This window comes from Aspergillus sydowii, assembly GCF_001890705.1.
Source record: "Aspergillus sydowii CBS 593.65 unplaced genomic scaffold ASPSYscaffold_3, whole genome shotgun sequence".
NCBI classification, from domain to species: Eukaryota; Fungi; Ascomycota; class Eurotiomycetes; order Eurotiales; family Aspergillaceae; genus Aspergillus; species Aspergillus sydowii.
In genome coordinates this window covers 22,420-47,258 of record NW_024467861.1, presented here as the reverse complement: position 1 = coordinate 47,258, position 24,839 = coordinate 22,420, and the positions used below count along the sequence as shown (strand labels likewise).

The following is a 24,839-nucleotide window of genomic DNA, read 5'->3' as shown; positions in this document are numbered from 1 at the left end:
TCGGATCGGCAGTTGAAAACGTAAGACAACAGAAGTGGGAGAATAAGCGTAAGCAGGGTAGCTCGCGTGGATGTCTCCTCGACTCTCGACTCAACCACCGGACTATGACAAAGCGACGTCGGGACCACGTTTTCGAGTCGGAGGCTGAACGGGCAGGTGGTGACAGCATTATTCATCACAGCCAGCCCCAGAGCTGCGATGGCCCCAGTGCGAGCGGTTAGCTGGGGTCTGCGAGCTGCATAACAGGCTGGTTGGCGGCTTCCAAGACGACGGCTCGAGTGGTTTCCCCGCATTGGCGAAGATATCCCGGGACGGGGGAGTGGTTAATATAACATTGTAGGCCGGGCGAGAGCTCACCTCGCAGCAGGAATGGGATGATATACCTGGCGCAGTCCGGATCTGGCCCCCAAGGGCCCCAACACGACGAGCCAGCGCGTGCGCACCGCTGGACCACACGGGAGGTAGTCCGATGGAGCCGGAGCAGTCGGAGAAAAAGTGGCCCGTTGGCCAATGGGGAGCTTCAATTGCTAATGGAATTTAACCTTGTTGCCACCGACCGAGGGAGAGCGAAGGATGGAGATGCAAGCTGAGCCGTGTCGGAGTCAGCGTGGAGTCTGCCACTGCCGCCCGAAAACTCTTCGGCATCCCATGACTTTGATGCTGTTAACTGTGTAGAGGACATACAGGATAAAATATGCATGCATAGTAGGCTGGAACAGCCAAGTCCTGGGGAAGCCGTGAGATGCCGTGGGGTGCTGATCGCAGTCGCAGCCCTGCCAGGCCTGCGTTGTGCCCCCTGGACGGGCACGGGCACAGCCAAAACATCCGGAGTCCGGGACCCGGGTTTAAGCATGCCAAGCGTTGAGAAGCTTTAGGCGTTTAGCCAGGGAACCAAAGCTTTTCTCGGCCAGTCAAGCCTCGTCTCGGGATCCGGGCATGCTCGAAACCGCCGATCCGAGTGCTGGGGTTCGGACTTTGGCCGAGTGCAGCCCACTGTTTCCACCTCATTCCACATTGACAGCCTGACACCGGTGACCGGAGATTTTTTCTGTCACTGTGCCCGAGGATAACCCGATCGCGCCATACGTCGCAGTGTATGGGAGAGTCGAATTTGCGTCATTAGTTGTGAATTATGAGCCTGGTTGTGGGTTAACTACATTGTGATGGACGCCCGGGGAGGGACTCCCGGCACGCGACCTTCTCCAGCTCCCGCGTTGCCAACTTGCAATAGAGTTGTCCGGTTTGAAAGTCAATTGGCACACAATCTCACGCAACCCGGAGGTTTGAAAGTGCGGTGGAGCCGTGGCGAGCGAGCCCCTCCATGCCTGGCTCTGTTTCGTAGTTCGGTTCGACACGACTCGTGGGGACCCAGTCTACCACACTCTGTATGAGGCACCAGGCACCGCGTGATGAGAAATTCCTCTCCAGCATTCCCCTCAGTCTCACCGGCTGAACGTGGAGACACACAGATGGGGTCTGTTGAGTTTGAATTCTGAATTGAGGGGACGATGGGGAGTAAACGAGGGCTTTCACCCCTCTCCACGGGGTGTCCCCGGTGCTATAAAATAATCCTCACCTCCCCTTCAGAGTTTTCTCCAGATTCTGTTATCCCTTCTCTGCTCAGTGTGACAGACTAGACAGACTCTCATCGCCATGGCTGACAGGGTTACTACCATCTTCGGCGCCACCGGCAGGCTGCTGCACACCCTCCAGGTCGTGCTCATCGGCGCCCCGGCATTCATCGTCTTCGGTTACAACCAGGCTGGCTTAGGCCCTCTGGCCCTCCTACACAGCTGGGTCGATACCTTCCCAGACATCGACACCATCAACACCGAGGGCGCCCTTCAGGACCACAACAACACCAGCAAGGGCGCCGTGATCGCGGCCTTCCAGATTGGTGCGCTGATCGGTGCCCTCTCAACAACGTTCATGTCAGATCGCTTTGGCCGTCGAAGGACAATCTTCATTGGTGCTATCCTGACTATCATCGGGCAGGTCCTGCAGGTGGCATCGTACGATCTTGCTCAGTTTGTTGTAGGCCGCGTCGTCCTCGGTTTGGGTGTCGGTCAGTTCAGTGTCGCTGTCCCCGTCTGGCAGAGTGAGTCTTCCGCCGCAAAGAACCGTGGCCAGCACGTCATTCTCGATGGAATGTTCATGTGCTTGGGTTACGCCCTCTGCAATTGGATCGATTTTGGCCTGTCTTACGCCGAGGGCACGACCCAATGGCGTGTCCCGCTCGCTCTCTCGCTGCTCCCCTCCCTCATGATCCTGACCTCCGTCTTCCTCTTCCCTGAGTCTCCCAGATGGCTCGTCCAGGTCAACCGGATCGAAGCGGCCGAGCGCAGTCTCGCGACGTTGAAGGATGAGGCGACCCCCGAGGAAATCCGCGCTGAAATTGCCGGAATCCACACCTCTCTCGAGTTGACAGCCCACTACAAGGGTTCGCTCATGGAGATCTTCAAGAAGGATGACGAGGAGAAGCTCTTCTACCGCTTCATCCTCTGCTTCATGCTGCAATTCCTCCAGCAGATGTGCGGTGGAAACCTCATCTCCGTGTATGCGTCGACCATCTTCGAAGAGAATCTCAATCTCGGCGAGAGTCTGTCGAAAATCCTCGCCGCGTGCGCTCTCACCTGGAAGTTCCTGTGCTGTTTCATCTCGTTCTTCGCGATTGATCGTCTTGGCCGCCGCGTCTGCTTCATTGTCAGTGGTACCGGTATGGCTGCGTGTATGCTGGCCCTGTCTATCACCAACAGCATGCCCGAAGACAACCACGGCGCGCAGATTGCGTCCGCGGTCTTCATATTCCTCTTCAACCTCTTCTACCCGATCGGCTTCCTCGGTGGGAACTTCCTGTACACGACCGAAGTCGCGCCGGCGCGGCTGCGTGTTGCCATGTCCGCTGTTTCGACCGCCAATCACTGGCTGTGGAACTTTGTCGTCGTTATGGTCACCCCCGTCGCTCTGAACACAATCGGGTACCGCTACTATGTCATGTACACTGTGCTGTCGGCGTGCATCCCGATTATGGTGTACTTCTTCTATCCCGAGACGATGAACCGCAACCTGGAACTCATCAACCAGGTCTTCCGCGATGCGAAGTCGCCTTGGGAGATCGTCTCGATGGCCAGGAAGCTGCCAGAGGGCGAAGTTGCCGAGGCGCAGTTGGCGGCAGTCACCAAGGAGGGTGCTGGGGTGGAACAGAAGGAAAACGTTTAATATAACACTGGAACTGAGTAACGATAGAAGATTTTGATATGATAGACGTTTCAATGTTGACTACGCATAATTCAGCCTATTTTTTCATCCGTAAGGCTGCCGAGGCCAGTTTCTGTTGTGGTTTCCGGTCTCTCTGCCGTGGGTTTGTGGCCGGGATTCTCTAGCCGGTTGTCGGCTGTGGCTCCGGCAGTGTGTGGCTCCGGTAATGTTTAACCGGGCACAACACGTCCGGTTGCCTCACGTTTGCTATTGGTATAAAGTATCTCAATTGACGTAATTGACGCAGTTGGCGAAATACTCGCGTTGGTCTGAAACAGGCGTAAATATTATCGACCACCGCACTTACTCTCCTCCGTTGTCGTCCGTATCGCTCAAGGCTCGACTTGACGACCGCAGTCCACTGATCAGTCTCAAGCTAAACGCTATTCAAATCGAGTCCAATGAAACAGTCGGCACGTCTGGATCGTTCTACCGTCAGTGGGCCCGTCCGAATCGCCGGTCATCGGCACTTGTGCGCAAAGCTGGGGATTGCTCCGATTCTGGCACGGAGGATGATGCAGTTGTGTCGATGGCAGCAACCGCGGAAGTTACCGGGGCCAATAGGACTGCATGGAGAGGGCAGGATCGGGTATAGATATCGGCCGGGGGAGTATATATAGAGGTCTGGTAGACGTCAGTCAATACAAAGAACAATAAAAAGATTGCGGGCTCAATCGAATTATCAAGATAACCAAGCATATCCATACCAATCAATACTCGCTCATATCATACTCGCTCATACCTATACCCAGAAAATGGCTCCCTCTATCAACGACTTCCCCGTGGGCGACTCCACTGCCTCATCCTGCAGGGTCGGCATCAACGGGTTCGGACGCATAGGTATACACTTACCTCAGTACTAGACTGAAGATAGCTAACGGTGTAGGCCGCAATGTCCTGCGAGTTGCCCTCGGCCGGAAAGACATCCAGATTGTCGCCATCAACCACACCTGCACCTCCGTCCAAGATCTCCTCTACCTGATCCGCTACGACTCATCCATGGGCAAGCTCCCAGACTCACTCCCCATGCACGCCCTCTCCGACAACGAGATCGTAGTCGACGGACAGCACATCGCGCTCACCTCCGAGCGCGACCTGAAGAAGCTCGACTGGAGGGCGCTGGGCGTGAAATACGTCGTCGAGTGCACAGGCAAGTTCACAAAGCGCGAACAGGCTCTGGACCACGTCAAGTATGGCGGTGCCAAGCGGGTGGTCATCTCAGCGCCCAGCTCAGATTCACCGACGTTTGTGTACGGGGTCAACTCGAATGAGTACCGCGCAGATGAATCCCAGCAGGTGCTGTCGTGCGCCAGTTGTACGACCAACTGTGTGACGCCGGTATTGAAGGTGCTGCAGAGGGAGTTTGGCATTACGCAGGGATTCCTGACGACTGTGCACGCAGCCACGCGGTCGCAGCAGGTTCTGGACGGGTATAGTAAGAAGAACAGACGGCTCGGTAAGAATCCCCTGAACTGTGAACTACAAACGATGACAGTGGCTTATGGCTGACAACGAGCAGGACGCAGCGTATTCGACAACATCATACCCACCACGACAGGGGCAGCGAAGGCGATTGCGACGGTGCTGCCCGAATTGACGGGCAAGGTAACAGGGGTGTCGATTCGTGTTCCCACGTAGGTCCTTCATCCAAGTATACGAGTGAAGATAGGCGTGCTAATGAATGTCAGCCCGAACGTGTCCATGATCGACCTGACAGTCAGTACCGCGGCGCCCACATCACTTCCCGAAATTCTGGGGGCCTTCCGGCGCGCGGCCAAGAACGAGCTTGCCGGGGTCTTGAGTGTGACAGACGAAGAACTGGTGAGCAGCGACTATTCGGGGAATTCACACAGTGCGATCGTGGACGCGGCATCATGTAGTGAGCTGAATCCGCAGTTCTTCAAGATCATGGCTTGGTATGACAACGAGTGGGCATACTCCAGCCGACTGCTGGACCTGACGGCGCATGTCGCAGCGGTTAATTGAGGCGTGAATTAGCGATCGCAATTGGCAAATAATAAATGATAATGAGATAAATGAAAGCAAACCGCGTATTCACAATGTCAGTCCCTGATGGGGGGCGTTCCTGGGCGTTCCTGGGCGGCCTGGGCAGCGCCAGTCTTTGACCACGGGCGCCTCATTGTCGGATTTTGACTGGTAATTCGCCGAATGCTCATGGAAGATTGATCGAAAGGATGAGATGGATCTTGGCCGTCGAATTATTGATCAGGTCCTTCGGGTGGATTCATCAAACAGTGAAACTGGCACTTTGACCGCATCACCGCGGGCGGCGCCCACGATGGTCTATAAGAGAGCAGCAAATTTCTCAGCATCGTCGACTCAATCATCCCGATCGGACTGAACAGACCGCAGCGCAATCGATTTCTTCGTGACGTGAGGCTTTTTTGACTGACGCTGACTTGAGCTGACTTCAGCCGACCTGACGCCGACCAACACAACAGGGCGCAGTCACCTTGCAGATTATCACAGGCACAGGATCCGCCCCCGAGCGGCAATTGGACAAAGTCGCCAGGGACGAGCGCTGAGCCTGCGAGGAACACGAGTTTGGGCCAGGTTTGCAGAGTTCGTTGTTTCAGGTTGACTCTCGGCCGCGATTGTCGCTTTGTCTGACCCCCCATTGGGCACATGCGACGAAGCTTCGCTCGCTCTGCCCACCAGCCCCGTCGGCCCCATTATCCCAGAACCTTTTTATTCCTGCGCCTCCCCCCTTAGCTCCTCGTCTTTTTTCCCTCAAGCAAGTCTTCCTGTCTCTCCTTTATCGTCTGTGACGCACGCGCTCTCTCCCTCTCTCCAACATGGTCAACATTCCTTTGATCGTGGCTGCTGGCAGCCTCTTCACTCTCATTTCCGGGGCCCCTGTCCCATCCTCTCACTCGAGCGCCCACAGACACACAGAACGACACGCTCACCACACTCCCTCGCTCGCGAAGCGTTCATACAACGTCCTCGGAGGCAGTGGCAAGACCGCCGATGGTTGGCCGTCCCACGAGAACTGGTGGCCCGAATTCGACAAGATGTGCGTTCCTATCCCCGGATAATGGCCTGTGTTTACTTGTGTTGTATACTAATCGCTAATTGTACAGGTTCGAGGCCAACCGTGAAAACATGAAGCAAGCATGCACCCAGTGGAACGTTCCCAACAACTCCGACCAAGAGATGGACGACATCGCGTCCTCCATCAAGGAGGTCTCCAGCTCTTCCGGCGTCGACCCGCGCTTCATCCTGGCTATCGTCGTCCAGGAGAGCAACGGCTGCGTCCGCGCCCCAACCACTGACAATGGCGTCATCAACCCCGGCTTGATGCAAAGCCACAACGGCCAGGGCTCCTGCAACAAGGGGGGCTCTGTTCAGACTCCTTGCCCCAAGGCCCAGATCAAGCAGATGATTGAAGACGGCGCGGCCGGCACTGCCGATGGTGACGGCCTCAAGCAGTGTCTCGCCCAGGCTGGCGGTACTGACTCGGCTGCCTACTATGCCGCTGCTCGTATCTACAACTCCGGCTCCGTCGATGGCTCAGGCAACCTGGGCAAGGGCATCGCCACTCACTGCTACTCCTCGGACGTCGCCAACCGCCTCTCCGGCTGGTCCAGCGGCCCTAGCACCTGCGAGGACAACAGCATTGGCAGCCTGGACAAGGCCGTCACTAGCCTTTTCCGCTTTGCCGGTGGCATTCTCGGCGGTGGCTCCGACTCTGGCTCCGAGTCTAGCTCTGACGATGCCACCGAATCTCAACCCTCTTCCACCGAGGCTACCCCTGAGCCGACATCAACTGAGGCGGCCCCTAGCACGGAACCTACTCCTACCGAGGCCGCCCCCAGCTCGACGATCACCAGCACTGCCACCGAGGCCGCCACTAGCACTAGCACCAGCACAAGCACCTACACTCTGGTCGAAGCCTCGAGCACCCCTACCCCTGAGCCTGCCACGACCACCGAGCCCGCAGCCACCTCAGCTGCTCCTTCTTCTGGCTCTGCTCCCATCTACCCTAACGCCAACTCGTCCTGCAAGGAATACTACACGGTCGAAGACGGCGACTACTGCCTCAAGATCGAACCTGAAACCGGCGTCACAGTAGACCAGCTCCGCGAGTTGAACTCCGGGCTGAAGGCTGACTGCACCAACTTGTGGTTGGGCTACCAGTACTGCATCAAGGCGTAGACCGGCCAATGCTCTTCTGTTTTTCTTTTTTTTAGCATTTTCACTTCTTCACCTTTCGAGGTTCTTTTTTTTTCTTCACCTCCCTTTTGACAGGCTGTGCCATTTGATTGTACATATCAAAAGCGAGATTTTTTCTTTTTTTTTTACCCCGACAGCGTAGCTAGACTGCCTGTCTTTATGACGAATTTATGCCAGGACAAGTGCCGTATCACTCGTATTTTCCCGGAAGACTACCAGATAATAAATATTTGCCAAGCCCACCAGTAAGTCCCACAGCAACTGTGGTGTCGTGCAAAACCTTGTGGTATGATGATGTGCAGTTGCTGTTTCAACCGGTAGCACAAGCCTGATACTGTTGAGAAATATATTCAGCCGACAGTGTTACCATTCTCACCTCATGCTTACAGTCTTTGCTTTCAGGCTTCAAATGAGTAAAACTGTCAAGTGAATTCTCGCTATGCCAATATATATTCCGAAAACCAATGCTCCATACCGTGGGTAGTCCATCCCATGCCATAACTGCAGATCGCTAACGTATCCATGCATCAACCAGAAATAATCCCATCATCGCAATAACTCCGCAATTTGTTTCGTCAGCTCCTGAAACCGCACCGGCTTCGAGAGGAACAGGTCAACCCCTGAATTAAACGCCTCCTCTCGCACAGACGCGCTTCCCAGGCCAGATAGCGCGATGATCGTCGTGGCCTTGGCTTTGCCGCGTTGTTGTTTCTCGGCGAGCCGGATCTCCCGTGTCGATTCGAGGCCATCCATAACTGGCATTGAGATGTCTAGACTGATTAGCTACACGGATTCGAACGATGACGGAGGAAGCGAAGCATACCCATGATGATCACCTGTATTTCCTTCGCATGTGCCTTGTAAGCTTCCAGCGCCTCCAGGCCATTGCAGGCTGTGAAATACGGAAATTTGGCTTTTTTCATTGCTGCCATCAGCAGCTGCAGGTTGACCGCGTTGTCGTCGACCAGCAACACCGAGGGAACGATTCGTGTGGCTTCGAGCGTTGCTGAGATCTCGGTGACTGCGTTCTCGTTGTCGTTGACAGTGACGGTCGCCACTGCGGACGTTGGACTCAGTTCAACGTCTGTCTTTGTCACTGTGCTGTTCTGCGGGCCTTTAGGAGTAATTGTCAGTGGAATTGACGTTTTCGATTCCTCTGTTTTCGGTTCCGGCTCCTTGATGTCCTTCACCGGAGGCTCCTGTGCCTGGGCCTCAACGCACGCCTTCAGTGCCTTGGCCATTTTAAACGGACCGCATGGCTGACTGATGAACTCGTATAGATTTCGGTGCTCGCCAGCCAGCTTCTGGGCGGTTTGCGGCGTTGAGCAGATCACTAACACAGCAGGAGCCACACCCTTCGCAGAAGCCCGGCGGTATATATCCTCCATATCCCCAAGATAGGCCTGCTGCACGACGTAGATATCATAGACATCCTGAGCGCCAGGCGCGACAAAGCCAACCTTCATACCGAAATGGTTCTCATACATCCGCGTGAGAGACGCCCGCAGCAACGTCAGCGCCTCTTCGTTTTGCTCCCACGGCGTGCCGAATCCAATTAAGCCAATTGACTTGTCTCGTACAAGATGTCTTGTCTGCTGCATGTCTCGCTGACCCTGGCTGTGGTCCGTCGTATCCTCCTTCGGGATCCGCGTGAGGTTAACCTGAACCGTCACTTCCGTGCCAACCCCCTTGGTCGAGGATACATCGACCATGCCACCCAGTGAGACGGCAGTTTGATGAACAATACTGAGACCCAGCCCGCTCCCAGGCGACAGCGGATCCTCCTGTGAGAACGGCTTGAAGACGTTGCTCTCTAGGTACTGCCTGTCGATGCCCTGCCCGGTATCCTTGACAGTGAGAATGACGCTGGCCATCTCAGTGCCATTCTCGCGAGTATTACGCGACGATTTAGCATCTGGAGTCGGAGCCGCCGATTTCAAAGAGACAATGATATGCCCGGAGTGCGTATACTTCAGCGCGTTGCCGAACAGATTCATCAAGATACGCCGCCACGCCCCGGCCTGCGTCTCAAAAAGCCACCGGATATCAGGCGCAACATCATAAATGACAGTCAACGACTCATTAAATGCTACAACGGGACGCTCGTTCGGACTTGCAATGATCACTTCGCCACGGTGGTCGATCATCGGAGCTGACGGGGGTGCTCCTGCCAGTGTCTTGTTTTTCGCGGTGTAACAATGGCCCGCAAAGACGCTCTCTGCAACTTCCTCTAGGACGCTATCAAGCTGTACGTCGGATATGAGATTCACGACCCCGCTTCCTGGCTTATTGCGCATATGCGACCGTGGGGAACGTCGTTGATGTGCGGAGCGATTTAACCGCGACGAGCGCGACCGATGCGTGAAATGGTTGATTTTCGCAAAGTCCAGCATGTTGTTGATAATATCGAGCAATGAGCGCCCGCAGTGCTCGACTGTGTTGACTAGAGCTGTCTGTGCTGGCGTGAGCGATGAGTCGCCGAGCAGTTCCGTACTGCCTAGGATACCGTGAAGCGGACTGCGAAGTTCATGCGAGATGCTTCCAACGAGCGTCGCGTGCGCGCGGTTCGCAAGCTCCATATCTAGACGGTTGATCTCGGCCATGACGCTGTTGGAGAAGGCGTACAGGTACGCCAACTCATTTCCCAGGTGGAAGCTGCGCGGCGACTTGGTCCATAGAAACAGGCCAGAGAACCAACGGTTGCGCCGAGAATCCCAGAGTGGAAAGAGGGTTACGCAGCGTGCGCAAGGGAAGATCTTCATCAGGCCTTTGTTTTCTTCTTTCAGACTGGCGCGGTGGCGCTTTTGGTATTTCCATCGACGTTGAACTTTGGGGCCTTCGTGCCGCCGATACATGATCTCTCGGGAGACAGTGCTCGCTGACGAGCTGTCGCTGCCTTCACTGGAGGAGATGCTGCCGTTCTCGTCGACGTTGAAAATCGCGCCCTGGGGATAGTTGCGCAAAAGCGATTGTAGGAAGGTCTCGCGCATGGCTCCTGTGGGCTGATCGGGGTCCTCGAGCGAGAACCCCAGCACATCTGAGGTCGTCGGGTCGTCCGACTCGGTTGATGAGTGTCCTGGGGTTAGATTGTCGCTATCACTGCTGCCTTCGAGCGCTTCGGTAGAGCCGCTGCTGACCTCGCCATCGGAGGGCTGGTCGTCACTGTTCCTGACCAGGCTGGCGTGCGATTTGACACTTGCGTCGAAGAAAACGACGCCTTGGACGTCGAGCGACTGTTGCAACACACGAGCGGCGCGGCCGATGATCTCCCTAGTGCCTGACTTCAGTGTCACCTCGGTCTCACGCTTGCTTTTCGGGGTCGACGGTGCAGACGACTCGGAGGTTGGCTGGTCGGTAGGGTCTGTAGCGGAAGGGTCAGCATACGAATACAGAGCCCGCTGTCCTTCGTTAATCCTACCTGACGGTGTCGGAGACTTGTCTCGTTGGATACGATTTTGAACCACCAACCGGTTAGACTGCGTCTGAACACGGCGTGAATGCAGAGCGCTGCTTTGCATCTTGTCAGCATCTGCGCCGGTGACGTCATTCCCATCCTGGTCCTCTTTATCGAAATTGACATTGCTTCTGCGGCGGGCACTACTCGATGGGAAGATCCCTCCTTCGACAAAGTCACCTAGGCCCGCGATCATGTTTGCCCCTCGTCGATTCTGCTCGTGCGATCGTACCATGTCCAGATGGTTCATAACGGCCGCCGCCGTGTCAGTCATGAAGCGGGTCTCCGGCGCCGTCAACCCATTTGGCCGAGTCAGTCCGTCGCTCACGCTCAAGGCACCGATAACGATGCCCCGACGACTGCGGAGAGGCACGCCAGCGAAGAATCGAAGGCGTGGCGCGTTGACCACGTATTGTCTCTTGTTGAACCGATCGTCCTTGGTCAAGTCGGGAACGACAAAGGCACAACGTCGCTCGCAGCCGGCAGTGTCCGATTCCAGCGGACCGGCGTTGAGGCGTGAGTCTTCGCAGACGTAGTGACAGATGCCATCCTGCTTGGGGATCACACTGCTGCCCAGCCAGAGGGCGTCACCGTCGAGGTGGACGCGGTCGTCTTGCAGGCTCAAGGTGCGGGTGGCCTCGGTGAGAATGTATTGATTGCGACTGTCGAAGAGCGAAATCATGCAGCGTTGGACGTTCAGTCGCAAGGCCCCCAGCTGTGCCAGCGCTGTAAGGGTAGTGTCCTGCGATGAATGGGGGAGCAGCTCGACGTTGGCTTCTGTCCGGGGGGAGGCCGGAGGTCGATCGAGAAGGCCTGGCCGCTGGGGGAGCTGGCAGTACCTGAGGAAGATCAGTATTTATTGAAAGCTGCTGAAGTGAACTCGTACTTGTAGAACTCGCGCTCCTGGGCCATGGCGGTCTCTCTATCCTTGACGGTCAAGGATCTCATCAACACTCGTTGACGCCAGACTTCAAGAAGCCAGAGAAGATACTTCAAGCAAGAGACCGAGACCGAAAGAAACCTCACGGCCTTCAAGGCCAGAAGACATGCAAAACGTGCCCCTCTAGCACACCCCACTCTCATTCCGCCACGCCATCACTTGCAACCCCGGATATAGCTCCTATTGGCGGGTCCTTGTTCCTGGTGTTCCAGTGGCCAATAGTCGTGGCCGCCAGAGCCCGACTGTTGCTCTGATCCGGGCGCTGATTCGCAGTCCTGGACTGTCACTCGCCTGGCGCTCCCTGGCGGGGTCTGGTGAATTTGCGGATCGTTCGGAAGAGCAACAGTGAAGCAGAGGAGAAGTCTTCCTGTCCGGGAAAGCGACTCGGGAGACCATCGGCCGACATTCGGTTCATGCAATGTGTGCGCAATGCACATTCTCTTTTTCCATTCTTCTGCTCCACAATGACGGTCTAGATTCAACTTTGATCTCTTTTAAGTCTTGAGGCATTTGCTGCTTGGCACTCCGGGCCCACGCTGCGTTTCGGCCAGCTATCAGTGGAGTCACTCATCCTACACCTCAATATAATCTAAACTCACGATCGTCCATAAAACATGAATGAAACTCGCTTCACTTTGGCCGTTGGATTCGAAAATAGCTAATCGTCAAGCTTTATCGCAAAGGCTGCGGTTTACTTCGAAAAGACATGGAATCTGAAATTCTTTGCGTCGCAGTTAATGAGCATCTCGCAGAATACATGATTGAATACAATATTGGAAGACAGCGCTAATATGAACCAATATGAAATACGCCTACGTGCCGTTGTCGATAGCCTCTTCAAGTATCGAGGGTCGAATTTACACTTTGGGCCTGCCGTTAGCGTCGCGATCTGGTGTACGGATTGCGAATGAATTCAGAGAAATATGGCGGGCACTGGGATTTGGTCAGCAGTGGCCCACGCCCTGTTGTTATCGCATTCGTGCGTTTCCCGGTCAAGCCCTTGACTGCCACGCCCCTGACGTGGTCGTTTGAAAAGTAGCCCTTGTATAAAACAAAGGACGCGACAATAACCCCAGAGGACAACCCAGTTTATCCGGCTTCCAGTATCATCCGGCCTCCCCCCCGACCACCCTGGCTGTTTGCGCCGCGTCGCGCCCGATAAGAACCCTGGAAATTGAAGGGATTTCGGTATGACCCCAAGAATTCTGCATGCGATGACACCAGGTGACGCGCTTGTCGACCTCGCCGGTCGGTTCGAAGAGAAACTCGCCGCCCGCCTGCTGCGGCGGGCCGTTCTTGAAAGTCAGCCCTTTCGGCAGTTGCTTCAATGCCTGCCACATGCCCTCGATGGCGAGGCGAGGTACGCTCTTGGATATGTATTCCGGCTGTTGGCCGACATCCCACGTATTGATCATTCCGAGGGCATCGTAGAGCTTGCGCGTTGGGTCAGAGTACATGGGGAACGGGCAGCGCGTCTGCTCTGCGTAAAAGTCGATTAAGCGATAGTCGCCGCATCCGATAACAGCGACCGATGTGCTGGTGGGTGATTGTGAAAGGAGATTGGGGGTGATGGTGGCCGACAAGCGCTCGAGGTATTCCTGGCAACTCTAGTCAACGTGTCAGCGAAGGAAGCAAAGCCAGCGATTTGGGGATATGCGACTGGGAAATGAGAGAAATAGAAAGAAGCATACGCTACAGAAGAAATGGCGGACAAAGACAATCAGGGTCCGATCGGTGGCATTGCGGCCGTTGTAAACATCGCTGAAAGGAAGCTCCTTTCCCTCGCGATCAAACACTGGGTAGTCTGCGACCTGGAGCTGGGTCTCTGCTGACGGCAGCGTGTCGGTGGCCACGCCGTGGCCTGCCATGGATTAATGATAAGTTTAACTGGACGGAGATGGATGAAGAGAGAGTAGAATGATTCTAAGTAGAGGAAAGACAAGGCAAGAAATGCGGGGAGTCAAAACTCAGAATTGGATAACTCATAAATCGTCACTCACCAACGTATAAAACACGGATTAATTATGCGGTCGAATGATATCACTCGAGGGGTGTTCCTGTATTGAAATAGATTACGCTTTGCAGACGGTTGGGAGATATTCCACTAGCTGATATGTAAACAATACATCATTGATACCTAGGTGTTACCTATGCTCGCTACGTCTTTTGCATCCACTTCTATCACCTCTGCCGACTCATCGCCTGCAGTATGTCGCGTCTTTCTGACTGCTGCAATTACCTGACAGATCTGCTGCAGCCCACCGTCCACCAGGGGATAGAAATTAGCCACCAGCAGCGTGATGAACAGCCAGATCAGTCCCACCACCACCCATGCCACAAACAGCCCCTTGGACATCACCGTCTTTGCACCGTACATGGGCAGCGGCCAGAGGACGATCTGACCAAGGAATGTTGCGATGGCCCAGATGGCGGCGATCCTTGACATCCGCCTCATATACTTGACGCGCTCCGGACTGAAATAAGCGTTGCGGTCAAATCGCGTCTCTGCGGCGTCTTTGTCGCTGATTCTTTCGATCTTCAGAAACTCATCCCAATTGAATGCTGCTGGTCGTAGGTATGACAGTGAAACTGCTACTGGAAGCGGTACGAACATCGAGGTGAGACAGGCGTACATGCAGGGCAATGTCTTTCCCGTCGTCGTGATGCTGATTCCACCGTACAGTTTATACGCGGTCCCAAACCAGACAGCGAAACCAGCAGCCATTCCAGCAATAGGAGATACAAAGGCTGCAATCCTCGACTGTTTCCTCCAGAGTAGCGCAAAGCATGTCGGAAAGGTTCCGGGGCTATACAAATTTAGCAGCGATTCATTCACCACCGATGACTGGTGCCTACCAGATGACAATTCCAATCATATAGATCAGCCAGTTGAGATCAACCCCGCCCTTATGAAGGACCGTTGCGAAGGTGGAAACGAAGAGTGCACTTCCGACGACCCCGACATGGGACCAGCGGATCAGCTCGCGGTCGGTGGGCTTCTTGTTGAAATACCCTCCGTAAATGTCAAACGAGACTATGGAGCTGACAGCGATGAGCTGCGCGGATGCGACACTTGTGCACGCCATAAACAGAATCAAGAGGATTGCAGCGGCGCCTCCTTTTCCAGCGACTGCCGATGCGGTATAGGGCAGGACTAAAACCCCGGAGACCTCTGCTTGGGTCATCCTCCGAGGGTAAGTCGGCCATATTGGAGTTTGTTCCAAGGCAAGGGCTCCTGAAGACGGAATCAACATATTGAATCTGTTATTTTGGATAATCACGTACCAAGCCCAACAACCGTCCCAAATGTGAAGGGTATTGCGAAGTAGGCATTGCCGCCGATGATATACCCAGGCACCGCGGCGGCAATATCTGCGGAGAACCCCTTCTGCCAGAATCCCGTATCCATAAACACAATTCCAAAATTTGTCACGATGTGGATGACCCCAAAGAATAGTGACTCGTTGCTTGTCATGGACAGATATGACCCAGCGTGGTTACCAGCGACTGTCCCTTCCTGGGGAAGAGACCTGACTAGATCATAAAGTGCAGTAATTGAGCCAATCTCTGCAGCTGCGATGACTTTCAGGCTGAACCATACCAACACGATCATGATGATAAACGTATGGATGTAGTCGGTCAGGAACGTTGCTCTCAGTCCGCCCCAGTACGTATACACAACGACGCCGAGTGGTAGGAGGTAAGTGCAGGCATATACATTAATTCCAGTCAGCGCAGAGACTGCTGTCGAGGCCCCTACCAACATCGATGTGAAGTTGAAGATATTGTTGATAAGCGCCATCGCGATCCACAAAATATGCACTGCGGCACCATACCGTACACGAATCAGCTCAAGCAGGGTATGCGCGTTTGGAGCTTTGAGCTTGGCTTGGATTGCAAGAAAGGCGAAACAGCAGATCATGACGCTCTGGCCGTTGGCCCACCATATTGGTAGAGCGACCCCATGCCAGTAGGTAAGGTAGGGAGCTCCGAGAAGCGCCGATGTAAAAGTCCATGAGGATATCACCGCTGATGCTGTCAATCCTGTCCCAACTTTTCTGTTCGCGACCATGAAACTATTGATGTCAGCCCAGTCTGTAGAAAGTGATTCGATGCCTCACGTTTCAGTGGTATGGCTGTCTTCTCCAAATACTTTCTTCAATGCCCTTGTTGTGAGTACCATACCTAGGAGAGTCAGTACATCCTTGCAGCTGGGTCCCCTCCTCACCTATTGCAAAGGCTACCCCCAACCCAATGACCACTCCGTATCCAGCTCCTTGGGATAGGGGCGGTGCTGGGCTTGTCTCGCTCATTGTGGGATCCGAGAAACCGTTAATCTGGAGTACTTGCCTGCCTCACGTCGCGCTCATGCTTAGAAGCTTTATAATAAATCAACCGCGAATCAATAATCTCATGTCCGGCTGGGGTTCCTTCAGCATCAAACCCTGCTTTGGATCCTTCCAATATATCTCCTGGTGCAGTTGTTGAGAGATCTTAGTGGTTACGGCCAGTTTGATGTGATATTCGTCATGATTTCGCGATATTCAGCCCCGAAGAGCTTATCCTAGGAGCATGCCGAGTCATGTTGGAGAACCGTATTTACCAATCCCACGCGAGCTGGATGAGGAATCAGGCTCAACATTTGGAGCGACAAAGCTCTTGGAGTAACGACTCCAAAAGTCTTGGATTATCGCTCCGGAATACTGCTTTCCCCACGGTAGTGCCATACCTTGGCTGAATCACGTCACAGTCGAGGAGCGCCTTGAGGGCAGTGATATCGCCATTCAGGAACCCATGGGGCTGGATAACAAAAAGGGACGACAATATAAAACCGAATCCAAAGGCGGTTCAGCCTGGCTTCTGACCCTGGTACTTTGACTCGTATCCCGCGATATGGCAAGCACCAAACCAGCTGAAGAACCCAAAAAATGGATCCTCAACGCTTTCTCTATGAGCAGCCCAACCCATGTTGCACCGGGTACGTTATGAACCCATTGTTGAACTTTGGTAATGGCTGACATGGAACCCAGGGCTGTGGCGGCACCCGAGAAATCAGACTCATCGATACAAGGAAATCGGATACTGGATCGAACTGGCAAAACTGCTGGATGGGAATTTCCACGCACTGTTCATCGCAGACATGCTCGGTATTTATGATGTTTATAACGGACCTGGCAACATCAGGGAGGTACTGCCGGGTGCTGCTCAGTTCCCGATTTCTGACCCCTCGTAGGTTATAAATGATTTGTCTGCTTTTAGATGGCTTCTTGACTTATAACCATCTAGTCTCCCAATTGCTGCCATGGCAGCAGTCACCAAGTCGCTTTCGTTTGGAATCACAGCGTCGACAACTTATGAGTCTCCATTTCTGCTAGCCCGACGGTACTCGACGCTGGACCATCTGAGTGACGGTAGAGTAGCATGGAATGTTGTGACCAGCTACCTTGAGAGCGCAGCGAAGAACCTAGGGTTGGAACAGGAAGTCAGCCATGATGAGCGGTATGAGATTGCGGACGAGTTTCTAGATGTGGTATACAAACTTCTTGAAGGCTCATGGCGGGACGACGCGGTCATTCTTGATCATAATTTGTAGGCGTACACGCATCCTGACCGGGTCCGACGGGTTGACCATAAAGGGTGAGTCTGACTGGCTGCTTCGGTAGACTCATCTGAGTACTGATCTCAACGTAGAAAATACTTCAAAGTTGTTGGCCCCCATCTTGTCGAGCCATCTAGACAGCGGACTCCGTTCATTTTCCAGGCAGGGGCAAGCAAGGTCGGAAAAACCTTTGCAACCAGACATGCCGAAGCAATGTTTCTTCCAGGGATGCACATTGAATCTGTTCGAAAGAGCGTTCTCGAGATCCGACAGACGGCGCTGGAGCAGGGTCGAGACTTGAATGGACTGAAGCTGATTGTTGGAATGCTGGTGATTGTCGACGAAACGGACGAGCGTGCGCGGCAGAAGTATGACGAGTACTTGTCGTACGCGGACCTTGACGGATCACTGGCGCTTTTTGGCGGCTGGACGGGTGCTGACCTGGGAAAATACGCAGACGACGATGACTTTGAGTTCACCGGCCCCGGTGCGATCCAGAGTGTTGTCTCAAGCTGGAGGGCCACTACTCCTGGAAGCGAGGGCATCAAATGGACTAAGAAGCGTGTCGCACAGGAACTGGCACTTGGTGGGCCACATCCCCGTGCTATTGGGTCTGCGAAGACGGTTGCCGATGTCCTCGAGAGATGGATTTCCCAGACTGATGTCGATGGCTTCAATATCTCGTATGCCGTCGGACCGGGAGATCTAGAGGATGTGGTCAGACACTTGATCCCCGAGTTGAAGTCGAGGGGTGTCTTCTGGGACGCAGCAGCTGCAGAGGGACGAACGACGCGAGAGAACTATCTTGGTTCGAACTTTACAAAGGATGGGAGACTGAGCAGCGATCACCCAGGGTCGAAGTACCGGTGGAAGGCTTCCAACGAGTAAATATTACTATGAATTGTGGATAGACAATACTTTTGATTCCCTACTTTATGTTCTTGCCCTTCTCCCATTTTGTCACATCCAGCAGTGTCTTAACGTCCATTGCCTGATTTCTATACACCGCGAACAGCCTGCCTACTGTCTTGTATTTGGTCGTCGTGAATAAGGCCTGGAATAACGCTATGACTATGGCCAGCAACGTCGGGAGTTGTCCCCATCGTGTACGCAGGAGATAGGCGACGGTGGCTGCCTCGAGGAACGTAACAGACGCAAAGGTAATAAAGTTGACCAGAAACATCCGGCACAGTGTCTTGGGCTCGAATGAAAAGAGTTTTCGCAGAAGGTATGTCAGTCTGGACAGGGTGCTCCCTAAACTGGAGAAAAGGACTGGCTTGATGTTAGCAGACGGCATCAATGACTTCTTTCAATCTTTCCAGACATACCCCATGTGAGTCCGACCTTGATGGCCTCAAACGTCGCGAGCAACCGAGCTTCATTGCTCGTGGTGAGGCTCATTATCAATGCCAGCGTGCCCTGTATGGCCAGGAGCATGACGAGATGATGCCAAACGTAAAGCGGACGCAGGCTCTCGTCGTATATCATGTCAAACAAAGCTGACGCTCCCAGGAGGCAGGTCGACAAGCTCACAGTGTCGAAAACTGTCACACCGGGCCCAAACGAATCCGACCAAGTATAACCACCGTGGATCACCATGAATATCGATATTATCATGATCGGGGCGGCCATGGATTTCATCACGATGCCCACATGGACAAGACGCAGATGTCGCTTTTCTTGCAATGGTAGGGCCGCATATTTGGGACCGTAGAGCAGGTTGAGACGAGAAGTCGAGAAGACATACCGGTGCAGAAGACTGCAGAGAATAAGAAGAAAGCAGAATCCCTGGGTCCCTACAAAGCTGCCCACTTTGGCCATAATCAAGCACTTGCCTTGGGCATCATCCGCATAGCTACGACAACCTGAGCTGTACAAACGCTCCATTGCGGCGTGAGAAGCAACAGATAGGGCAACTACTGAGTAGCACCTTCAGCTGTTAAAAAGGCTCGTTCTATTTACTTTATAACATCCGGGCGCAGCAGGATACGCATATTATCAACACGTTCTTATTATTCTGCCCAACACCTACACTGTCAATCGAGCTTTCTATGCAAGGGATGGCGATTTCACGGCAAGAAAAGGTGATGATTTGGGGTTTGCTCTCTCGCACAACCAAATACATTGGAATAATGCCGATGTCGACTGCATGGGCGCCTGCACAAGGAGCAACCACTACGTAATGGACACGGCTGTGTTGGAGACCAGAAACAGTGGAATCGGCCACCCCCCGACAAGATTGGAACACATTTGATACAGGTCAATATATTGAATATCCGAATGACGTCCCTTGCCGCGGCTGGGATGTCACCCCCCACTGTCTTCTCCCGAGACGGCACATTGTCTCCCGACACTCCATGCAAGGTGGATCGATCTGAAACCGGCCGAGTGAGGTTTGCCCTGAGGTATTTCCAGTTGGGCACATGTTCATGCATGGCGTGCTCAATTGGCAGCACTGGTCGGGGTGCCGGTGACGAGAATAGAAGCGAGTCGTATACAACAAACAAGGTAGTATACGAGATACACCGTATGCCGCCATTGCCACCCGTCCCGTCTGCATGACTCGCGGTCCCGGTTAATGTGATCATTGGTCGCGTGGACATTGATCAGCTGGGCGTGATGATGCCCTACAGGATCCAAGAAGTGTCATCTGGCGATATCCCGTCGGACAGCCAGGGCTATACTGGACTCTCGCTGATCCTTCGCGCTTAGGACGATCGGCGACGACGGCTCATGGCGGCTCATGACGGCCCACCGTCGATCGATTGCATCATGCATCATGCAGCCTGGTGGGATCGGAACTACTATTCCTAGCTGCGATCGTGGCATCTCGATCTGAGGGCGCCAGGGACGGGATCAAACGCATCTGCGGCATAAGGCGGGGGCGTAAGTGGCGGTGGAGGCCCTGCCCTGCCCCCTCCGACCGAATTTTTCTTCCAGTTTCAAGTGTTTCTAGTCGTCTTCTCTGGTCCCCGACCGTTGTCCTGTGGGGAAGCCGTTGGAAGGGCTGAACGGCCCCCAAAGTCTCAAACGACGTGACGATCGTCTCAGCTTGAACCCTAACTCGCCGTTGGGAACTCGGCGGTATTCGCTGGAGTCCGTTACAGGGTAGTACAGGACACTGTAAAATGGTTGATAGGCTGTCGTCTGCTACGGTATTTGAAGTATATGCAAGATAATGCAGGAGTGGGTGATAGTGTGGATAAGATATATATATCGCTGCGCAGACGGGATAATCAACACCAACCGTATCGCGAGGTAGACAATGCCGAAATACGTAATTACAACAGAAGAAAATGCTGAATGAGGCCGTATAATATTTCTGAAGCCTTTGAGCCAAGCGAAGGCTGGAGCCTGAGGCGTCCATCTATATACTAATAACACAGGTCGCTATACAATACACATGAATAAATACAACGAATGAAACTGGAGGCAGGATATGCCAAGTCTTAAGACATTCAATACGTAAAATAGAAAATTCAGTTCGCTATGACAGGAGCGAGTTTGCGTCGTCGCACAGTCAGTTTCGTCGTCAGGGGCGGTAGTTGGAAGCGTCCCCATCCTAGACAACGTTAACGCTGCATTCATGATGATGACGAGATAGGAGAACTTACTATGAATCTTGGGCCGTGTGGCAAACGGCTTGATCTCGTAGTTTAGGAGCATCTCGGCGATGAGCACCTTGAAGATGTGGGCGAAGATCCAGCGGCCGGGACACTGGCGGCGGCCGTGGCCGAAGACGACATACGATTCACTCGTGTTGGTCATTGAGTTCTCGCGGCGTTCGGTAGAGGTTGCGTCGGGTTTGTAGAAGCGGTAGGGATTGTATTCGTCAGGGTTAGGGTATAGGTCGCTGTCGCGGTGGACGGCGTATTGGGGGATTCCAATCTTGGTGCCGTAAGGAAGGAAAAGACCGTTGGGGAGGGTGGCGCCATTTGGTGCAACAACCTGGATAGGTTAGCTCCTGAAGAAAGACAACAAGGTAGAAGCATAGAAAGCATACCGTCCTAGTAGGGGAGAGAGCGTTGATGCCGTTGAATCGTAGACTCTCCTTGATGGCGCTGTCTAGCAGTGTAGCCTGTTCCAGCTCAGCAGCGGTCCATTTCCCGCTGGTGGTGGCGGATATCTTCTGAATCTCCTCTTGCAGCATCTCAATCAGGCCCTCTTCGCTGGGGTAACTGAGGATGTCAAGCAGAGCGCTGGTGGCAGAGATGCCGCTAGTGTGGACGCCGGGGAAGTTGATCATGAAGATCCTGTAGGCCAGCCACATCGTCTCGACCTCGACAGGCCACTTGCTCTTGAGGCCAGTGCTAATGAGCATGTCCAGGAGACTGCCCTTTGTCTTGAGGTACTCCTGCAGGGCCGCCGGGTCTACAGCCTCTTTCTGCTCCTTTATCTTGGCCTCGATGAGAGGCTTCATGCGAGCATGGAAGACTTGTTCCTGCCATCGATTGACGAGGCCAACAACGGGGCCAATGATGCTGGTATAGAGTTAGCTTACAGTAATGCCAAGAGTGTATAGATACAGCATACCCATGCAGAAATGAGGGAAACGCCTTGATGACGTTGGCCCCGAAGACAATAGCATTGGAACAGTTTGTCATGGCGTTGAGCAGGCTGGTATCACCACTCTTGCCAGGCCCAATTGCGAGGACATTGATCATGCGGGCAGCGGTCTTTTCCATGGCAGAGTACAACGGGACATCTGTCCAGTTCTCCTGGTCCTCACCCCAGATATCAGAAAGACAGGCACGGGCCTCCTGGGCGAGGGCCTCTGCAATGGCATCGGATTTGAGGGTCTCGGTGAGGTCTTTGCTGACGAGCTTGACGAAGAAGTCATATTTTTCTGCGAAGGCGAGGGGCCAGCTGGTGTATTTGAGCTGGAAGAACTCGAGGATGTGTGCCTTGAAGCTGTACTCGGACTCTTTGGCGAAGAGAACCAGGTTCGAGTGCTCTTTGGGCAGGACCACTTCATCACCCTCGTTGACGCTGGGCATCACAAAGGGTTGCTGGTTCTTCGAGTACTGCAGAGGTCAGATTGCAAACCTTTTTTCACATTCCACAAGCGTTGCTCACCTTTTCATACCCCTCTTGGATGAAGCTGATGGGGTTGACACCAATGAAGCGCTCGGCAGCGCGGCGGAGGAAGTTCTGTTTCTTCAGCACCCAGGGAATGTCCTTGGGCACCGGGGAGGTCTCGAAGAGCTTGACGACGATGCAGACGAGGGCACACAGGATGCCCGTGGCGGGCAGCAGGGAAACATTGAGGTCCAGCAACATGCTGTCTGTCAGTCCTCAGCAAGGGAGGACTTGGTGATATGGAGAGGGGGGTTGGTATTGATATTGATATTGATAGCAGATCTCTGTACAGCGTCGATCCTGCGGAGGATCATCGCCAGTTGGGGCCGTGCTGGGCTCAAATACTCCGAGGAGACTTCATGGCCCTGGCAGACTGGGCCGCTGGCGGGAGGGAGTCGATGTCCAAGTTGACCTATAATTAACAGCTGATGGAGCACGGCTGGAGCAGGTCCCATGCCGGTGGAAGCGAGCGAAAGGTTACGAGCAACGGCGAGACGGACGAGACGGGAGAAGAAACCGTTCGAGAGTCAGAGAGTCAGAGGCTCCAGGGTTTGGTTTGCAATCCCCCTGGTTGATTTCCGAGCACCCGGAGGAGCCTTGAGACCGCCAGGCCAATCGCACGCGCAGGTGGAATCGCAGCAGCTCAAGCGAGAGCAGCCAGAGGGTCAGAGCCACCGAGATGGGACAGCAGCGCGACGAGTCCAAGCGAAGGGGAGGAGTCTCTTGCAGACGCCACGTTCCATGGCATATGGCATCCCGTCGCCTTAAACCTGCGCCTGGCTGCGTCCGGCGGCGTCCAGAGCTCGAGCCTGCGCTTGCAAACCTTGGATACTTCGGCTTCGTCGAGCACTCGCGTGGAGGTAAACGCAAATACGGCGCGGTGCTCATTGGCCATGTTGGAAATTGGCCTGGGGATGGCCGGCCACATGCGCGGGCTCCATTATGTGCATTGCTGGGCCTGCAGTGAGGTCGGCCAGGATCCGAGATGAGAGAACCACCCGGAGCCACCGCAGGAACTGGAACGGCGCAAAATTGGCTGAGAGTCGAGAGTTGGGGCTTGGGAGTTGCGACGCTGGTGCATTCTTCGAAAAGGGGCAAGCCCGAGGGCTGGTTGCTGGGACGGTGGGGGGTGGCGCACGCAGCAAATCGCGAGGGCCAGGGCTCATTAGTCTTTCACTAGTGGCTGCAAGCTGTTCCACCGGCCTGGACGCTGATTTTCGTCGTCGAACCAGATCGATCGCTGCAGAACGCACCTTCGATCTACTGTGGGGTTGTGCACCCACTGCGGACTCTGTATAGCCATGACTCCGTGAGGTCTCCGGCTTCATGTCCATGATCACGAGCGAGTCTGTCCCGTCTCTGCTGTCACTGTCTCCCGTCCAGCATCAGGACCATCACCGTTATCCTGTCAACGCGGTGCTTGCATGCCCGATGCCGCACTGTCCCGTCCGCATTCCGTTTCATGCACGGGCCCTATCCCTGCGCTGACGTGGCGCGAGATTCAGACTCGTTACATGCAGTCAATCATGCGCATTCGTCAATAATGGCCGCCAATATCAAAACATTTGGAATGGACCCGGGCCCAAGCAGGGCTATTGGGGACGAGACTGGGGACCAGTGTGGCCGGCACGACGACTGTTCGCGATGCACGCCCCTCAGCTTCCAACAGATGGGATCAAATGTTCCAAAGCCCGATGGATGCGGCACAGTCACTCCTTTGTGCCTGAGAGTTTGGCTACGAAGTTACGAACCGGGGGTTCTGAATCCGGCGATTCCGGGCTGTAACCGAGGGTCTTAGAGTTCGCCCAGACCCAGACTCAGTTGAAGTTGTGATTTCCGTCTCGGACAAAGAAAGACACGAGATCGAGGTGACATTGGAGACTGGACTGGACTGAAGTGGACTGAATTGGGACGGAGAGTTGAGGGGAGTCTTTGTATCTGGACAGCGTCGCTGCAGGGCACTGACAGCACAGCAGCCACAGCCAGCTTCACCTTTTTCCATTTCAGTCAAGCGACCAAAGCCAAGACGCCCTAACCCGTTCGAACTGAGCTGAAACTGCTTCTTACTCGAGCAGGACTGGCCAGGCCCACCCTGCCAATATAGATCGCCTGCAGGTGCTGAGCACCCCCCCCTGTCGCGGTGGATTCGCTGCTCTCGTTCGCGTCTGCCTGTCCATTCACACTGCCTGCTGGAGCTGCTTTGTTCTTTTGGAGACGATTAACACTCCTGGACTTTTGCCCCCGCGATGCTCTTGCTGGAGTTGTCCTTCCCAAAAGTTGTGTCTCCAATCTTCTTCCCTGCACGCCCTCCC

At 54.3% G+C, this 24,839-nt stretch overlaps 11 protein-coding genes across 11 annotated transcripts; 5 read left to right on the top strand and 6 right to left on the bottom strand.

Annotated features, from left to right (window-relative positions):
* Positions 1-1,653: 1,653 nt before the first annotated feature.
* Positions 1,654-3,219, top strand: ASPSYDRAFT_148053 (uncharacterized protein; the record flags this gene model as incomplete). Its single annotated transcript, XM_040841776.1, has 1 exon — positions 1,654-3,219. The coding sequence occupies one exon, from the start codon at positions 1,654-1,656 to the stop codon at positions 3,217-3,219; it is 1,566 nt and encodes a 521-aa protein (XP_040704107.1).
* A 595-nt stretch (positions 3,220-3,814) lies between these two features.
* ASPSYDRAFT_42026 (uncharacterized protein) lies at positions 3,815-4,892 on the top strand. The gene is made up of 2 exons (XM_040846388.1): positions 3,815-4,098; positions 4,145-4,892. Exons 1-2 carry the CDS (start codon positions 4,014-4,016, stop codon positions 4,765-4,767), a joined length of 708 nt encoding a protein of 235 aa, XP_040704106.1. The 5' UTR covers positions 3,815-4,013; the 3' UTR covers positions 4,768-4,892.
* ASPSYDRAFT_727443 (uncharacterized protein) lies at positions 4,852-5,390 on the top strand. Its single transcript, XM_040850673.1, has one exon. It carries the CDS (start codon positions 4,936-4,938, stop codon positions 5,242-5,244), a length of 309 nt encoding a protein of 102 aa, XP_040704105.1. The 5' UTR covers positions 4,852-4,935; the 3' UTR covers positions 5,245-5,390.
* A 684-nt stretch (positions 5,391-6,074) lies between these two features.
* Positions 6,075-7,437, top strand: ASPSYDRAFT_55912 (LysM peptidoglycan-binding domain-containing protein; the record flags this gene model as incomplete). The annotated part of the gene is made up of 2 exons (XM_040849112.1): positions 6,075-6,295; positions 6,363-7,437. 2 exons carry the CDS (start codon positions 6,075-6,077, stop codon positions 7,435-7,437), a joined length of 1,296 nt encoding a protein of 431 aa, XP_040704104.1.
* Positions 7,438-7,693: 256 nt separating this feature from the next.
* Positions 7,694-11,910, bottom strand: ASPSYDRAFT_42020 (putative sensor histidine kinase/response regulator). Its single transcript, XM_040846387.1, has 4 exons — positions 11,796-11,910; positions 10,874-11,748; positions 8,279-10,816; positions 7,694-8,225 (listed from the first exon to the last, which is right to left on the bottom strand). The coding sequence occupies exons 1-4, from the start codon at positions 11,819-11,821 to the stop codon at positions 8,002-8,004; spliced, it is 3,663 nt and encodes a 1,220-aa protein (XP_040704103.1). The 5' UTR covers positions 11,822-11,910; the 3' UTR covers positions 7,694-8,001.
* Positions 11,911-12,955: 1,045 nt separating this feature from the next.
* Positions 12,956-16,162, bottom strand: ASPSYDRAFT_86889 (uncharacterized protein; the record flags this gene model as incomplete). The annotated part of the gene is made up of 7 exons (XM_040851743.1): positions 12,956-13,456; positions 13,541-13,710; positions 13,998-14,656; positions 14,706-15,084; positions 15,135-15,925; positions 15,971-16,034; positions 16,078-16,162. 7 exons carry the CDS (start codon positions 16,160-16,162, stop codon positions 12,956-12,958), a joined length of 2,649 nt encoding a protein of 882 aa, XP_040704102.1.
* Positions 16,163-16,742: 580 nt separating this feature from the next.
* On the top strand, positions 16,743-18,336 carry ASPSYDRAFT_55909 (uncharacterized protein; the record flags this gene model as incomplete). Its single annotated transcript, XM_040849111.1, has 5 exons — positions 16,743-16,827; positions 16,880-17,078; positions 17,136-17,418; positions 17,443-17,486; positions 17,541-18,336. 5 exons carry the CDS (start codon positions 16,743-16,745, stop codon positions 18,334-18,336), a joined length of 1,407 nt encoding a protein of 468 aa, XP_040704101.1.
* Positions 18,337-18,446: 110 nt separating this feature from the next.
* Positions 18,447-19,065, bottom strand: ASPSYDRAFT_55908 (uncharacterized protein; the record flags this gene model as incomplete). Its single annotated transcript, XM_040849110.1, has 2 exons — positions 18,447-18,649; positions 18,777-19,065. 2 exons carry the CDS (start codon positions 19,063-19,065, stop codon positions 18,447-18,449), a joined length of 492 nt encoding a protein of 163 aa, XP_040704100.1.
* Positions 19,066-19,131: 66 nt separating this feature from the next.
* ASPSYDRAFT_728587 (uncharacterized protein) lies at positions 19,132-20,147 on the bottom strand. Its single transcript, XM_040850675.1, has one exon. It carries the CDS (start codon positions 20,049-20,051, stop codon positions 19,518-19,520), a length of 534 nt encoding a protein of 177 aa, XP_040704099.1. The 5' UTR covers positions 20,052-20,147; the 3' UTR covers positions 19,132-19,517.
* A 3-nt stretch (positions 20,148-20,150) lies between these two features.
* ASPSYDRAFT_727357 (uncharacterized protein) lies at positions 20,151-21,015 on the bottom strand. Its single transcript, XM_040850672.1, has one exon. The coding sequence runs from the start codon at positions 20,813-20,815 to the stop codon at positions 20,219-20,221; it is 597 nt and encodes a 198-aa protein (XP_040704098.1). The 5' UTR covers positions 20,816-21,015; the 3' UTR covers positions 20,151-20,218.
* On the bottom strand, positions 20,928-22,728 carry ASPSYDRAFT_86886 (cytochrome P450; the record flags this gene model as incomplete). The annotated part of the gene is made up of 5 exons (XM_040851742.1): positions 20,928-21,010; positions 21,063-21,396; positions 21,452-21,929; positions 21,982-22,472; positions 22,525-22,728. The coding sequence occupies 5 exons, from the start codon at positions 22,726-22,728 to the stop codon at positions 20,928-20,930; spliced, it is 1,590 nt and encodes a 529-aa protein (XP_040704097.1).
* Positions 22,729-24,839: the final 2,111 nt, after the last annotated feature.

Bases quoted from the DNA above. Each gene is read 5' to 3' on its own strand.
- ASPSYDRAFT_728587 (XM_040850675.1), bottom strand. From the start codon at position 20,051: ATGTCCACGCGACCAATGATCACATTAACCGGGACCGCGAGTCATGCA.
- ASPSYDRAFT_42026 (XM_040846388.1), top strand. From the start codon at position 4,014: ATGGCTCCCTCTATCAACGACTTCCCCGTGGGCGACTCCACTGCCTCA. The intron at 4,099-4,144 runs GTATACACTTAC...CTAACGGTGTAG, and splicing joins CAACGGGTTCGGACGCATAG to GCCGCAATGTCCTGCGAGTT.
- ASPSYDRAFT_42020 (XM_040846387.1), bottom strand. From the start codon at position 11,821: ATGGCCCAGGAGCGCGAGTTCTACAA. The intron at 10,817-10,873 runs GTAGGATTAACG...CTTCCGCTACAG, and splicing joins CAAGTCTCCGACACCGTCAG to ACCCTACCGACCAGCCAACC. The intron at 8,226-8,278 runs GTATGCTTCGCT...TAATCAGTCTAG, and splicing joins AATACAGGTGATCATCATGG to ACATCTCAATGCCAGTTATG.
- ASPSYDRAFT_727443 (XM_040850673.1), top strand. From the start codon at position 4,936: ATGAATGTCAGCCCGAACGTGTCCATGATCGACCTGACAGTCAGTACC.
- ASPSYDRAFT_727357 (XM_040850672.1), bottom strand. From the start codon at position 20,815: ATGGACGCCTCAGGCTCCAGCCTTCGCTTGGCTCAAAGGCTTCAGAAA.